The sequence below is a fragment of the Acinonyx jubatus genome, chromosome A1, assembly GCF_027475565.1.
Source record: "Acinonyx jubatus isolate Ajub_Pintada_27869175 chromosome A1, VMU_Ajub_asm_v1.0, whole genome shotgun sequence".
NCBI classification, from domain to species: Eukaryota; Metazoa; Chordata; class Mammalia; order Carnivora; family Felidae; genus Acinonyx; species Acinonyx jubatus.
Window position 1 is genome coordinate 135,888,110 of NC_069380.1, and position 16,471 is coordinate 135,904,580.

General features: G+C 39.6%; 1 protein-coding gene across 1 annotated transcript in view; it reads left to right on the top strand.

The window, feature by feature from the left end:
• The first annotated feature begins 4,320 nt into the window (after positions 1-4,320).
• Positions 4,321-16,471, top strand: part of FCHO2 (FCH and mu domain containing endocytic adaptor 2) — a 120,864-nt gene continuing 108,713 nt past the window's right edge. The window contains 2 exon segments of the mRNA XM_027040156.2: positions 4,321-5,034; positions 5,036-5,128. Of these exon segments, the coding sequence (XP_026895957.2) occupies positions 4,870-5,034; positions 5,036-5,128 (258 nt within the window). The 5' untranslated portion in view covers positions 4,321-4,869.

Below are 16,471 nucleotides of genomic sequence, written 5' to 3' on the forward strand. Positions count from 1 at the left end.
CCCCTCCCCCACTCATGCTCTGTCTCTCTCTCTGTCTCAGAAATAAATAAACATTAAAAAAAATTTTTTTAAGTAATCTCTACACCCAATGAGGGGCTCAAACTCATGACCTCGAGATCAAGAAATGCATCCCCTGTCTCTTCTTTTGAAAACTGTTTGGGTTCCCTGTGATCACTAGCACTGTAAACCTCTGAACAACCTGTCAGGTGTTTTATGTTTCTTTCACAGACAGCATGATAAGAAGAGTCCACTGGGAAGTACATCTCATTCTGGAGGAAGAGATGATGCCACATCAAAGAGCAGGCAGTCAATTCCAGGTACACTCAGGAGAGAAAAAGGGTGTGCCTAGCAAGCCGCTCTGAAATGAGAAGAGTGTGTGCAGGGTGATATTTAGCTCCATTCTGCACTTTTGATTAGCATGTTTCTGTCTCCTGGCCCTTGTATAGCAGCCTGCCTGGATACCATCTGCCAAGCTTTTGCGTTTCTTTCTGTTTTGCGTAAAGTTTTTGCTTTCAGTATGCTGCTCTTGAGTAAGGAAAACCAAGAGAACACCAGACTTCAGGGATCTACTTCTTTCTCTTCTGCCTTTTAATGACCCTCAGTCCTTTTGCGGCTTGTTATCATCAAGTCCAAGATAAGTACAGAGGACTACCGCATCTGACACAGGATGCTCCCCTTTCAAGAAGTTAGGCAATAGGAGAGGTTTATAAAAGCTTCTCATTTGCAAAATGGGAAAAATGTGTTTTACTTTATAGGCAACTCTTCTGAAACAGAACTAGTTTTATTTATTTATTAAAAAAAATTTTTTTAATGTTTATTTTTGAGAGAGAGCGAGCTAGAGCACCAGCGGGAGAGAGAGAGAGATACACAGAATATGAAGCAGGCTCCAGGCTCTGAGCTGTCAGCACAGAGGCTGATGTGGGTCTTAACTCATGAACCATGAGGTCATGACCTGAGCCAAAGGCAGACACTTAACTGACAGAGGCACCCAGGCACCCCTAGAACAGAACTAGTTTAAAGGAAGTAATGAGAAAGCGGCCTTTATAACTAACTGTTGATTAAGGGGGTATGAGCTGTGAAACCAAGATGGGAAATAAGAGATCAAGCTAAGGAATGAAAAGGGGATGTTCTCTGAGTATCTTGTCCTCAAATGTTGGAGACAAAGTCATATTTTTGTAAACCAGAGAATGTAGATTTATTTTGTGTTAATTTCTCCTGTCTTATTTGCTACCACTTGTCAAATTATATTATAGCTGTTATGTTATAGCTTTGGATTATAGCATACATGTTTGGGGCAGAGTTTAATGCCGACCAACAGCGTCCTCTGGAAGCATGTTCATAGGAGGTATAATTAGAGAGAGATCCTACGAGGAAGATGAATCTGGTGGTGGGGACACCCAAAAGTTGAAGGCCAACTTGTTTAGAGGCCCTTTGCAAGAGGAGATCTCCTCTGGGAGCCAATCTTGACTTTATGATCTCAATTTAATTTTATTTTTATTACAAAAGGCAGCTTATCCTTTAAGAAGTATACTCAAGTATACTCAAGCCCCAAAGAATTCTTTCGAAAATATTTAAAATAATGTGAGAAAATTAACTCAAGTAGAATGTCAATTATGCTATTTTTATAAGCTCTAAGATCTAGTACCATATGCAATTAAGAGTATGAGTAACAGATGAATGGGTTTACTGCATATTCAAAGTCTTATCCACCTTGACATTTCTGTGGTAGGTTCAATCATTCATCCATTGTTTCGCCATTTATTGAGTGACTCTTAAGTGCCAGGCAAGGAGTGGAACACTGTTATTTGTGTCAGTTTTTTTTTTAAGTTTATTTATTTTGAGAGAGACAGAGAGGGTGCAAGTGGGGGAGGAGGAGGAGGAGGAAGAGGAGACAGAGAGAGAGAGAGAGAGAGGGAGGATCTCAAGCAGGCTGCACGTTGTCAGTGCAGAGCTTGATGTGGGCTCAAACTCATGAAACTGTGAGATCATGACCTGAGCTGAAATCAAGAGTCAGATGCTCAACTGACTAAGCCACCCAGGTGCTCCTGTGTCAGTTTTTAACAGTTTTGGAATGTGTTTGGATGAGTAAGGACTAAGTGTTTGGGTCACAAATACTTAATGGCACATATAAGTGAGCTACCCTCTCAGGGCTTTATGTATGCTCTGCCAGATTGTATGTGCATCCCAGGAAGCTTCACTTGAGAGAACAGAATGTAGCTAATACCACCCACATTTTTCTTCTACTTCACCGTCTTGTCTGAAATTTAGTCACCTTAGTCACTGTTTACAATAAATTTCCACAATTTAAATATCAGGCAATTATGGCATTTTGGTGTTTTAGGTACGGTGTTTTGGCCCCAATGAACCTTGTAAATACCTAAAATACACAGAATATTTATCTTTGTGGTAAGCCTGCCTCTAATATTTATGGGACCAGAGGTAGGAGTACGAACGGAGACTAGCGTACCATGCGCAGTTATTTGAGTACTGTGCTAAATTGTCAGTGTTGCAACACTAAAAAAAGGAAAATCTGTGCTTGATACCACTTTGTTATGTAAAACGGTACTTTGTTATGCAAGAATCTATTGCATTCATGTTGGGAGGAATAATTCAACAAGTTAACTAATTTGTCTTTTAAGCACTTCTGTTGCTCAGATTCTGTCTGAACTCCAAAGCAGTCTCTCTGTGATATGCGCAGCTATCCCACCCACAGATTTTCACAGTATCTTGGAGTTCTACCTTTTGTTTTGAAGACAGCGCAAGGGCTACGGAGAAGTGTTTCTCACGGGCCTGAATAGTGTTGGTCATGGGAGAGGGTATATGTAGTTATGGGCCAGAGTTCAGCCTCAGCTCGAGAGTGTCAGAGGCACCTATTAGTTTTTTAATAAATAATATGTTAGTAATATGTAAGGTCTTTTAAAGTATGGGTCCAAGATAAGACTTCTCCTCCCCAGGTCTAAGCTGGGTAGTGCCTAGGATTTTAATGCCATGCTTACTTGTAGAGTGATCTAGATGGTTGTATATATTTTTAGAATTTCTTCAGGATGAAGAAAGACAGTGCTAGACTAATGGTTTAGAGAGTTGTAGCAAATTTCTAAGTTAGACTTATGTTAGACTTAAGTTAGATGCAAATGATAGTTTCATGAAGACTTTTTAAAGAAAAGGAAATAGCAAACATATACAAAAAGAGTATAGTACTGTATAGTGAACCACCATATTTCCATTACCTAGCTCTCAACAATTATCAACTCGTGGTCAATCCTGTTTCATCAATACTCCTATTCGTTGTTTCTTCTTCATGGTTATTTAAAAAAATTTTTTTAATGTTTATTTTTGAGAGAGAGAGAGAGAGAGAGAGAGAGAGAAAGCATGAAGGGGAGAGGGACAGAGAGAGAGGGAGACCCAGAATTTGAAGCAGACTCCAGGCTCCGAGCTGTCAGCACAGAGCCCCTCACAGGGCTCAAACTCACAAACCGTGAGACCTGAGCCAAAATCAGACGGTCAACCGACAGAGCCACAGGGATCCCCCTCATGGTTATTTTAAAGCAAATCCTAGATGTGTTATCATTACATCCTATATATTTCTAAAAGATATTCTTAAAAAAGATACCATCACAATACCATTATCCAATTATTCCCAATTCAACAAATACTTTACAGGTTCACCCAGGTGCAAGTCGCTATGTGATTTTTGCTTTTTTATTTTTTTGTTATCTTTTTTTTTTTATTTGAGAGAGAGAGTGCAAGTCGGGGAATAGGGCAGAGGGAGAGAGAGAGAGAGAGAGAGCACGAGGCGGGGTGGGGCGGGGAAGGGAGAGGGAAAATTCCAAGCCGGGTCCACGCTCAGCACTAAGCCTGAAGTGGGTCTCTGTCCCACCAGCCTGGGATCATGACCTGAGCCGAACTCAACAGTCTGACACTCAAGCAACTGAGCCATCCTGGCACGGTGGTTTTTGCTTTTGAGGTTGAAAAAACACTGTTGTAGTGTTCATTATGTTTCAATCGCAAGATCTGAGGAGGTGTAATATATGTATATAGTTAAAACTACACTAAATCTATTAGTGGGGTTTGGCTTCAAGAACTGTAGACTTTGCATCTAGCTGACCTGGTGACAGTGAACTTGAGGCCTATCCACGAGGATTTCATTTTTTCCCCTAACCTCTGGAAAGCAAGGTGTGGGAAAGGGATTTAGTTTATGTTATGCCAGGACGTGTTTAAACTTGTTTCTTTTCCCAAAATGTACAAGTTGCTAAGAGAACTAGGGGCTTAAATGAACAAGTCCTGGAAGAGACTTTTTTTTTAACTGCCTGGATCAGGGAAATTCCTTCCTTCGGGGCCACGTTCCTGCTGTCACCCGGACTGGCTGGTTTGCTCCTGGCGTGCTAGAGGTCAGCGGTTTGGGCAGGGGACTTCGTGCTTGGGTCTCCCGCAGCTCCAGCGACTCTCAGGCGACACTGGGCGTCTCCTCCTTTTCCGGCCTCGGAAGGTTTTGTTTTGGTTCTTAGTTGCTTGTTAAGGAAAGGCACCCTGTTGACCAAAGGTTTCCCTGTCTCCTCCCGGTGGCTAGACGCCAAGTTTCTCCTATCCCAGCTCGACCAGACTTGGGTTCCTTCAAGATCCTCGAAGGCCGGGGAAGCAAGTCTTGAGAAGAGGAAGAGAGCAGGCAGCCAGGCTGTCGTACCCAATGCCATTGGCCAGCTCATTTCTTCGCTCCGTTCCTGGGCCAGTACCTATTGTACCGCAAAGGGTGCGGGCAGTCTCCCAAGTGACTCCTCAAGAACCTGGTTCTCCACCATTCCCAAGAGAATACTCAGTTTGGCCCAGCCCGCGCTCGCGCGGGATAAAAAGGAAGGTGACCAAATCCCAGGAATGGGACGCGGGGCGCATGCGCAACTAAGGCGGTGGCATTCAAGAGCTCGCCCGCGACGGCAGCCGCTAGGTGGCGCATGCGCCCTGGAGGGTGCGGGCCGGTCTCCGGGAAGAAGGCGGCGGCGGCGGCGGCGGCGGGGAAAGGCGGGGGCGCCGTGGGGGCCGGGCCCGTGTTTACACAGCGGCGGGCGGACGCGGACGCGGAACCCGGCGCGGTGGCGGCAGGATGGTCATGGCGCATTTCGTCGAGAATTTTTGGGTAAGAGAGGGAGGTTGGAAATTGTGTGCGTTTTCGGGTGTGAGGCTTTCTGCGCCTGACGTCGGCCTGTGTGCGCTCCGGGCGGCGGCGGCGGCGGCGGCGGTGGTGGCGGCGGTGGCGGCTAAGGCTTCGCGGGAAGGGCTAGCGTCCTCGTACCGCCGCCGGCTGGGTCCCGCCTGGATGAAGCCAGGCGGGCGACGGGCCGCCGGACGCCGGGGCTCACAGGCTCCCAGCGCTTGCGGGGGCGAGGACTGTCAGCGCGGCCCCTCAGCCCACGGTGGGGGCGCCAAGGGGCCGCTCGCCGCCCGCTCTGGGACAAAGCGCCGGATGGGGCGGGAGACGGGACCCAGCCCCGCCGGAGGCTCTGGGCGCCGGGCGCGCCCCGCCGCTCGGACGCGGACGCCGGGCCCGTGGCGCGGCCGCCTCCCGCTGCGCGCTGCCGGCGAGCACCAGCCCGAGCCGGGCGGTGGGGGGTGCTCGCTTCCTTCCCGCACCGCAGCCCCCATCTTAGCCCTTTTGCCCCCCACCATTTCCATGCGAAATCCTTTGCGGGCTTGGCCTGGATCAGCACTTCCTCTCGGCCTCGCAGCTCCGCTCTTCGGTTTGCGCCCAGGACTTTGCCTCTGGGCCTGTTCACAAAGCGTATAAAAGTTGAATTTAATGTAACTGAATTCCTTGGGCTTAAGTGCACGAAAGACTTCCCCTTGTGCCCTGTGCTCTTTCCCCTTCCTCATTCTTTCCACACCCCTCCTCTTAACTCAGTATTATTAGGTGGTTCTTTGAGAATGACTTCCCCGGCTCCGTGTGGAGTGTTTTTCTGCAGTTATTGTTTGTTGTAATGGGAAGTGCAGTTCGGCCGTGTACCGGAAAGTAACATGTTTACTCAGGTATCTTGGGTGAATTTCATTTTTTGTCCTAACATTTGCAAATACTGCAGTTCCATTTTAGTTAAAATTTGTGAATATCTAAAGGAATCATCTTTCAGTGACTAGGAGGTGTGTCTTAAATTCTTATTTTTAAGTGTCTCACATAGACTTAGTAATCAAATCAGTTCAGAGTTATTTGTTTTGAATATTTCTTGTTTTCTGCAAGTGATATAAACACTAGACAGGGTTTTCTTTAAAAAAAAAGCATTAAGTTACAGTGCACATACTGTATATACAGTGCACTCATTTAAGTGTATAATTCAGGGGTTTTCATATGTTCAGTTACATCACCATCAGTTTAGAACAGTTTCATCACCTTAGAAAGAATCCCTGTATCCATTAGCAGTCATTACCTCTTTCCCCCCTAACTTAGCCCTAGGCACTTTATTAATCTATAAATTTCTACCTCTGTAGATTTGTCTCTTTTGGACATGTCATATGAATGGGATCATATGTGTTCTGTGTGACTGGCTTCTTTCCTAAGCATGTTTCCAAAGTTCATCCATGGTATAGCATGTATCAGCACTTAATTCCATTTTATGGCCAAACGTTCCATTGTATGTATATACCACATTTTATCTGTTCATCAGTGATGGACGTTTGGTTGTTTCCACTTTTTTTTTTTTGCTATTTTGAATAATACTGCTATTTTTTGGTACAAGTTTTTGTGTGGAAATATGTCTTTATTTCTTTTGGGAATAGAATTGCTGGGCCATATTGTTACTCTTTAACATTTTGAGGAATTGCCAACCTGTTCTCCAAAGTGGGTGCACGTTTTACAGTCCCAATGTCTGATGTTCCAGTTTTTCTACATGCTGGGGAATGCTGTCTTTTTTTATTATACTGGATGAGTGTGAAGTAGTATCTCATTGTGGTTTTGATTTCCAATTCTCTGGTGGCTAATAATGTTGAACATCTATTCATGTGCTTATTTATATATTTTATTTGGAGGAGTATCCGTCGACTCACTGCCCATTTTTAGATTCAGTTATTTGTGTTTTTATCATTGAGTTGTAAGAGTTCTTTTTATATTGTGGTTGGTCTTTTATCAGATAGATGATTTTGTTAATATTTTCTATTTTGTGGGCTGTCTTCTTCATTTTCTTGAAGGTGCCTGTTTTAAACATGTATTTATTTGTTTTTAAAAATTATTTTTAATTGAAGTATAGTTGACACATTAGTTTCAGGTGTACAGTATTTGATAATTACATGTATTATGAAATGCCCACCAGTGTAAGTGCTCTTACTGTCTTACAGTGTTGCAGTATTATTGATAGATTTCCTAAGGTGTACTTTTCATCCTCTGACTTACTTTTTAACTGTAAGTTTGTACCTCTTAATCATCTATTTCACCTATCTCCCACCCCCCTCTTTTCTGGCTACCACCAGTTTTTTTCTCTGGATTTACCAGTGTTTTCTGTTTCTTTTTCTTCAGTTGTTTTTAGATTCCACATATAAGTGAAATCATATGGTATTTGTGTTTGTCTGACTTGTTTCACTTAGCATAATGTACCTTAGAGATCCATCCATATCACAAATGGCAAAATTTCATTTTTTTTTAATAGCTGAGTAATAGTCCATTGTGTATACATATCACATTTTCTTTATTCATCTATGGATGGACACTTGGGTTCCTTCCATATCTTGGCTATTATAAATCATGCTGTAGTAAACATAGGTGTTCATATATCTTTTTGAATTCATGTTTTCATTTTCTCAGGTATGCACCCAGAGGTGGAATTACTGGATTGTATGGTATTTGTTTTTTTCATTTTTTGACGAATAGTGTTTCCACAGTGGCTGCCCACAAATACACATTCCCACCAACAGTATGCGACTGTTCCTTTTTCTCCATGTCCTTGCCAACACTTTTTGTGTCTTGTGTTTTTGATAATCACCGTTCCATCTGGTGTGAGGTAGCTTGATACTACCCTTTGAAGCATTGAAGTTTTAAATTTTGATGAAGTCCAGCTTAATTTATTTGTAATCATTTATGCTTTTATTGTTTTATTTAAGAAGTTTTTCCTAACCCACAGTCACAAAGAGTATATACACAAATGTTTTCTTCTATGAGTGTTATAGTTTTAGCTCTTACATTTAGGCCTGTGATCCATTTGAGGTCAGTTTTTGTATGTGGTGTCAGAAGGAGGTTCAGCTTCATTCTAGTCCCAGTGCCATTTGTTGAAAGGCTCTTCTCTTTTAGTTAAATAGTCGTGGCTCCCTTGTCAGAAATCAGTTGACCATAGGAGTATGGGTTTATTTCTTGACTTTCACTTGTATTCCATTGTCCATCCTTGTACTAGTTCTACACTGTTTTGATTATTATAGCTTTGCAGCAAGTTTAGAATCAAGAAGTGAGAGTCTTCCAGCTTTGGTCTTTAGCAAGATTTTTCTGCCTATTCTGGGTCCTTTGCGTTTTTTCATAGATTTTAGGTTTAGCCTATCAATTTAATTAATTAGTTATTTAATTTTAGTTGATATGTATAACCTGTCAATTTTAGACTTTAGGTTTTACAGTGGCAATTTATAAAACTATTGTGAGGATCATTTAAAATTGGACATTCTTGAATGTTTAGCATGGTTTTTGATAGGTGAATGTGTTCTTGAAGCTTGCTGACTTAATTCCAAATTGTTCATTAAGATTTAAAAAAAAATTATAGTTTACTGCAAATTGTACATTAACATTTTAAAGTTATTTTTTGTTTCTGTTAATTGAGCTTTGAACATAGCCTTGTCTGATGTTTTTCGCTATTAAGAATAATGCTTTCTGTGAACATTCTTTGTATTGGTTTTTGGGTGCCCCTGTTTGTCCCTCGTAAGGAAGGGACAGGAATAAATTTGGATATGAAATTTAGACAGAATTCCTAGTTTAATTTATGGTTTTGTCTTTGCCTTCACTTCCACTGTTGAATACAAATAGTAAAAAAAGATTGCATTTTATTTTACTTTCAAGCCTGGAATTGGGGCTGAAAGCTCTAAACTGGAACTTTAAAAAGCTCCAAAGGAGGACTAAATGAACTGGGCAAGACTAGGAACAGGAACTAAAGCACTTCTGAGAATTTGATAGTTGTCTAAGACAACTCAAAAATGTACATATTTTAGGACCATTTATAATTTCTTAAAATAGAGAAATTGTAATATTAATTTCACTTTTCTCCCCTAGTATTTAAAGTGGCACTGTCAGAATAAATGAAACTTGTCAAAGTGAGGTAATGGGAAACTCTGAATTTTTAAGTTTCTAATCAAACAACCTATTAATTATTGTTTTCCCTACAAAGAAAAAGACAAACCTTTTTGTTGTGGCATTTGTTAGAGGAAAGTTTGAATCATTCAAACTATTTTCAAGCCCTTTCGAAAGCAGCACATCCTGCCTTTTTCTTTAAAGTGTAGTTTTTCTTAACTAAAACTGTATCCTATGTTACGGATTACTTAATTTTTTACTTTGAAGAGAAAATGTATTGAAAAGTTCCTACAGAACAGGTGTTTTGTTGCTGATTAGTCATTTTTTGCCACGAAGTGTAGTGCCTTTGATAATCAAGTTGAAAATGTTTTTCTTTTCCATTAAAATTGGATAACAAAATTAATTTTGATAGCACAAATCCACACCATTGCCTTAATATGTAAAAACAGTTGTTAACCCTTCAAAAGATGTCAGTTTAAAGAGTTATTGCAAATATTATAGTGAGGAAGTGTTTATGTACACTGCTTTTTCAGAGTAAGAGTAAAATTTATAATACTTTTGAGATAGTCTATGTCACCATTGATGGCTCCATAGTCATTAAAATGGCTTTATATTTTTATATAAACCCAGATTATTTAATTCAGGATTTAAATTTTTAATTTTTTTTTAAAATTCCAGTATAATTAGCATGCAGTGTTTTTTAGTTTCAGGTGTACAGTGTAGTGATTCAACAGTTCTCTACAGGGGTTCCTGGGTGGCTCAGTCCATTAAACATCCAACTTCAGCTCAGGTCATGATCTCACAGGTTGTGAGTTTGAGCCCTGCGTTGGGCTCTGGGTTGACAGCTTAGAGCCTAGAACCTGCTTTAGATTCTCTGTCTCCGTCTCTCTGTCCATACCCCTCTCATGCTCTGTCTTTGTCTCTCTCTCTCAAAAATAAATAAACATTAAAAAATAATTTTAAAAAACCAGTCCTATACATTACTCAGTACTCATCATGGTAACCGTACTCTTTAATCCCCTTCACCTGTTTCACCCATCCTTCCACCTGCCTCTCCTGTGGTAACCATCAGTTCGTTCTCTATAATTACGGGTCTGTTTTTGGCTTGTCTCTTTTTTTGTTTTGTTTCTTGAATTCCACGTATGAGTGAAATCATATGGTACTTGTCTTTCTCTGAGTTATTTCGTTTAGCATTATACTCCCTAGCTCTATCCATGTTGTTGCAAGTGGCAAGATTTCATTCTTTTTTATGGCTGCGTAATATTCCTGTGTGTGTGTGTGTGTGTGTGTGTGTATGCTACTCTTCTTTGTCTACTCATCTATATAGATGGACCTTTGGGTTCTTTCCATATTTTGGCTATTGTAAATATTGCTGCGGGGCTCAGGTGGTTAAGTGTCCAACTCTTGATTTAGGCTCAGGTCATGGTTTCATGGTTCATGAGCTTGAGCCTCACCTCAAGCTCTGTGTTGACAGCGTGGAGCCTGTTTGGGATTGTCTCTGTCCCTCTCTCTCTGCCTCTGTCCTGCTCCTGCATGCGTGCACATGTGCTCTCTCTCTCAAAATAAGTAAACTTAAAAAAATAATGCTGTAATAAGCATAGGGGTGCATGCGTCTTTTTGAGTTAGGTTTTTTATATTCTTTGAGTAAATACCCGGTAGTGGAATTACTGGATTATATGGTAATCCTAATTTTAACTTTTTGAGGAATCTCTATAGTGTTTTCCATAGTGGCTCCTCCAGGTTGCATTCCCATCAATAGTGCCTGAGTGTTCCTCATTCTCCAAAACGTTATATTTTTGCTTGATTATTTAATCTAAATATAGTATCCTAGATGAGAGACTCCAACTATACATGTGCCCACACACGTATTTTGGTGGGTTATATCCATATGCAAATTTAAGCATATATGTTTTTGAAAATTAGTTGAGGTGATTGTAGAAACCCAGAATAAAGACTTTGTTTTTATTACTTGAAATTTCCAAATACCTTGAAATTTCCAAATACCTCCTTGGGATATGATTCCATTCCATTTGGTGATATACTGAAATTTAAGAAGTGTATGTGTATCCATATTTGTGTATAGATTAGTTAACAGATTTGAAAAATTTACATGGTTCAGTAAATTTTCAAAAGGTACCAAAAGGAATACAGTATAAAATTTCTTTTTTCCCAGCCAGTAAGATCTCCACAAAGGCAGTCACTGTTAACCAATTTCTTCTGTTGCTTTCCAGAGATGATCTCTGTATATACACAAGCAAATTACATACACTAAGTTAAAATGTGTTATTGTATAATTGTTAGCCAGTTAGCCATGCCCAAATTGTTTTCAGCTGCAACAAGCTATGAAAATGCAAAATACAGATTCATCTAACTCTGTTTAAGTAGACCTGACAGGTAGACATTATAAAATCATAGTATTTTATTTTATTTTTTTTTAAGTTTTTTTTTTTAATGTTTATTTTTGAGACAGAGAGAGACAGAGCATGAATGGGGGAGGGGCAGAGAGAGAGGGAGACACAGAATCGGAAGCAGGCTCCAGGCTCCGAGCCATCAGCCCAGAGCCTGATGCGGGGCTCGAACTCATGGACCGTGAGAGCGTGACCTGAGCGAAGTCGGACGCTCAACCGACTGCGCCACCCAGGCACCGCAAAATCATAGTATTTTAGATGACATTAAATTTTATTGTGAGGCACTTAGAATTTTAGGGGGTGCAGTGGTGGTCTGTATTTTTGCCTTAATTGTTGGAGAAATTTGAAAGTGAGACATTTACTGATTTAGTCTGTATAAGTTCCGTTCAGGGGAAAGATTTTAGAACATTGACATGGAAAGGATAAAATTTTGCTGTCTGGATTCTTTTCTAACACTGCACACTAAATCCTAAATGCTCTAATCCTTTCAGAACTACTTGTTTAGGCGAAAGCATGGGAGAACAGGTATTTTTTTTATCATCATGCATATTTGGTTAGCATAAACCCCGTGGAAGTAGTTTTTGAGTTCTTTTTCTTGAGATTATCCATCCTGGTTTCACAATTCTAAAACATTTAACAGAAGCACCCTAAAAAATCCGTATAGGAATATGGTGCCATGGAGACTTAAAGGGAATAAAAGTTTGGTTTTCACTTTATCTAGTGTGGAAAATGAAAGAATACTAGAGTTGGAAGAATGTTAGTAGCAGTTTGGTCACCAGATAAGCATAAATAGGTCAGATGGGGGGGGGGGGTACAAAAACAGTACAACAGCAACTGAGGCCTAAAATGATATCTGTTGGTAAAGTCGCTAAAGAATATTGCTGGGATAGCCAGATTGAGAGGATTAAATTGCGAAATGATTAGTGAACTGTGTGTTGAAGTTGAGGCATACAAGTCCATCACTTCTGTCAGGCACATGCTCCTTGATGGAACTGCAGAAGTAAAAGTTATGAAAGATATGACAAGCATATTTGCTTGACTTCAGGGAAGAGATAGGAAGGTACAGTATATGTAAAGCAAATTGGTGATGCTGGATCTTAAAACTACTGAGTGTTAATTTTTATTTGGTTGAAACAAGAACCAGTGAAGATAGTTTTCCTTTTTAATTATATGACCATTATTATGGGATAGGTAGGACACAGAATACAGAAGAAAATTAAAATTATGTATCGCTGTTCCCTGTATCCTCTAAGATTTTCCTTCCAAATACAACATTCATTGGGTGCCTGGGTTGAGTTTCAGACTTCGTTCGGCTCAGGTCATGATCTCCCAGCTCATGAGTTTGAGCCTCACATCGGGCTCACTGCTGTTATCGCAGAGCCCACTTCAGATCTTCTGTTCCCCACCCCCCCCCCCGCCACCCCCCGCCGCCCACCCCTTCCTTGCTTGCACTGTCTCAAAAATAAATCTAAAAAAAAAAATACATATATATATATATACATACATACATTCACAATAGGTTCTGCTGTATTGTTCTGTAGCTTGGTGTTTTCAAATGAAAACAAGTATCAAGTATTTTTCTCATACGATTAAGTATTCTTTGAAAATACTTTGCGGTGACTTTCATAGGTTTTCATGGAATGCATAGGTAATTTTTAAAACTACTCCCACTTTGAATATTTAGGTTATTTTCAGTTTTTTTTTCATTTATGAATTATGAGGACTGAAGATTTAACAACATGAACGAGAGATGTCATTTTAAGAATGCCTTCGAATGCACAGAGTGAAGAGTTTTTGAGAAACCTGAAATTGTTTTATTTTTTCATGTTGAGGGTAATTAAAATTACATTCTTTAAAGAATATTACAGAGAATTTGAAAATTCTAAAAAAATTATCTCACAACTGTTTGCTTTTGTTATTTTTGTTGAATCCCTATAATATCTATTAGATGGCTTTAAGGATTTAACTGGAAAAGGTGAATTATAACTGAAAAGTTTAGGGAGTATCTGAGGAGTAGAAAATAATTTTTTTAATATAATAAGATTTATTTCCTTCAGCCAACCAACAGATGTGTTTGAGTGACTTTTGTACCTGCCTGCTCTGACTGCTGAGCAATGCTCATTTTACATCTTTAATCACCGTTTTCTTCTTTAAAAACATCTTGCCAGTAGTTCTGTAGAATAGTTCTGATGATCATGTGTGAAAATTTCAACGTATAAATAGAAGGTTGACTAAAAGAGTTTGTAACTTGTGGTTAAATGTGCTATTTACTTATAGAAAAACTGCTTACATAAGAGCTAATGCAAAAGGAAAATGTAGAGTGGTAGGAAGTGATGATATTTATTTATTACTTTTGAAGCGGTTTGAGGTTGAGAGGAAGGTTAGGCCTGTTATTTGCTATTCACGTGATAGCACCTCCTGACCCTTTCATCCCCTTCCAATTTTTTTTTTTTTTTTATAAAAAGGAACTAGGTAAAATCAGCTTTTTAATCAATAGCCTGATTATACACTATCTTCTGCCTGTTTTTTTTTTTCAAAAAAATTTTTTTTAACATTTATTTATTTTTGAGAGATAGAGAGAGGCAGAGCATGAGCAGGGGAGAGGGAGAGAGAGAGAGAGATACAGAATCCGAAGCAGGCTCCAGGCTCTGAGCTGTTTGTTAGCACAGAGCCCGACGCGAGGCTCAAACTCAAGAACTGCGAGACCATGACCAGAGCTGAAGTGGGATGCTCAACTGACTGAGCCACTCAGGCACCCCATCTTCTGCCTGTTTTCCAGATCTTGGAGTCATCAAAAGTGAGAGATAATCCAGTTTTTTTATTTTTAGTTTTTAATTTACTGTTGCTCTTAAAAGGTCTTTGAAGGAGAAGTTTCAAACCATTAGCTAAAATCTATAGGACTTATATAGCTTTGTACTTTTCCACTATTGCTGTTCATGGATCTTAAAAACCCAGGTACATTAACAGTTCTATTTTTTCTTCAAGTGGAAAGATGTTAGATTGTATTTCATATCTCCTTAAAAAAATTTTAAAGTATAAAGTGATGTTATAAAGTCAACCAGAAAAAGATGTCTTTGAGTTTCCAAAGTAGGTTTGATGACGTATTCAAACTTTTTAACATGAAATTTCAAGTATGTCTCACTTGTAGATTCTAAATTAGACTAGAAAAAAACCTAAATATTTCCAGTGACTTGGTAACCTTAAGTGCAAAACTATGCATAATGTGATCTCATTTTCATGTTAAAAAGTAACATGGGGCCCCTGGGTGGCTCAGTCAGTTAAGCGTCTGATTCTTGATTTCTGCTCAGGTTGTGATTTCATGGTTCATGAGATCAAGCCCCGTGTCAGGGTCTGCTAGGGATTCTGTCTCTCTTTCTCTCTCTTTGCCACCCCCCCCCCCCCGTACTCTTTCTCTCTTTCTCTCAAAATAAATAAACTTTAAAAAAAAGTAACATGTTACTATATGTATGGGAAAAGGAATCTGGACTGATAAACTGTTAACTGTAGTCAGAGTGGTAAGAAGAGACAATAGGTTCTGAGAAATTTGTGGCTTTTGTTTTCTTTGTTTTTTTAAGTTAACTTATTTTGAGAGAGAAAGAAAGAAAGAGAGCATGAGTTGGGGAGGGGCAGAGAGAGAGAGGAAGAGAGAGAATCCAAACAGGCTCCGCACTGTAAGTGCAGATCCCAGTATGGGGCTCAAACCCACTAACTGTGAGATCATGACCTGAGCCAAAATCAAGAGTCGGTCACTCAACCCACTGAGCCACCCAGGCACCCCAGAAGTTTGTGTTTTCTTTCTCTTTTCTTTCTTTCTTTTTTTTTTAATGTTTATTTATTTATTTTTGAGAGAGAGAGAGAGAGGAAGACAGAGCATGAGCAGGGGAGGGGCAGACAAAGAGGGAGACACAGTCTCAGGCAGGCTACAGGCCCCAGCCGTCAGTACAGAGTCTGACGTGGGGCTCAAACCCAGGAACTGTGAGATCATGCCGTGAGCCGAAGTCAAGAGTCTGAAGCTAAACCGATTGAGCCACCGAGGTTCCCCAGAAGTTTGTGGTTTCTTAAAGGACTTGTATGACTCTGGACTAAACATCTTCAAAGGGTAATAAAACTTTTTTCCTTCTTCTTCATGTTAAGAATTAATTCAAAGGTTTTTAACACTTGTTTATACCAGATTATAACAAGATTTTGTTTGCCCCAGGGCACAATCATTAGACTTTTATGAATGTGTCACCTCTTTGTAAAGTGCATTGAGACCAGCAGATTAAAAAAGATCCTATCTTAGCGTAAATATTCAAAAGAATTGTCTTCCTTGTACTAGTAATAGTGTTAATAGTTGGTTTTGTCACTTAATACTGAAAATTTCTCTGCAAGAATTTGATTGAAATGGATAAAAATATTTGCCTAAGCTTTTTGATGGCTTTATTGTGATATATTTTATTTACTGTATAGTTCACTTATTTAAAGTGTACAGTTCAGTGCTTTTTGACATGTAGTCCTCATCACAGTCAATTTTAAAACATTTGCATTACATCACAAAGAAAACCTGTACCTCTTTTCACCTCCTACTTCACAACCTCCCCTTCCCAACAACTCACTAAATCTTTCTATCTCAGCAGATTTGCTTATTCTAGACATTTCATATAAATGGAGTCATGCAATTTATGGTCTCGTGTCTGATTTCTTTAAGATGATTATATATTCATAAAGTCACATGCATCAGTGTTTGTTTCTTTTATTGCTGAATTATATTCCGTTGTATGGATATACCTTATTTTGTCTTTTTATTCACTGGTTGCTGGACATTTAAGTTGTTCCTTACATTAGGTTA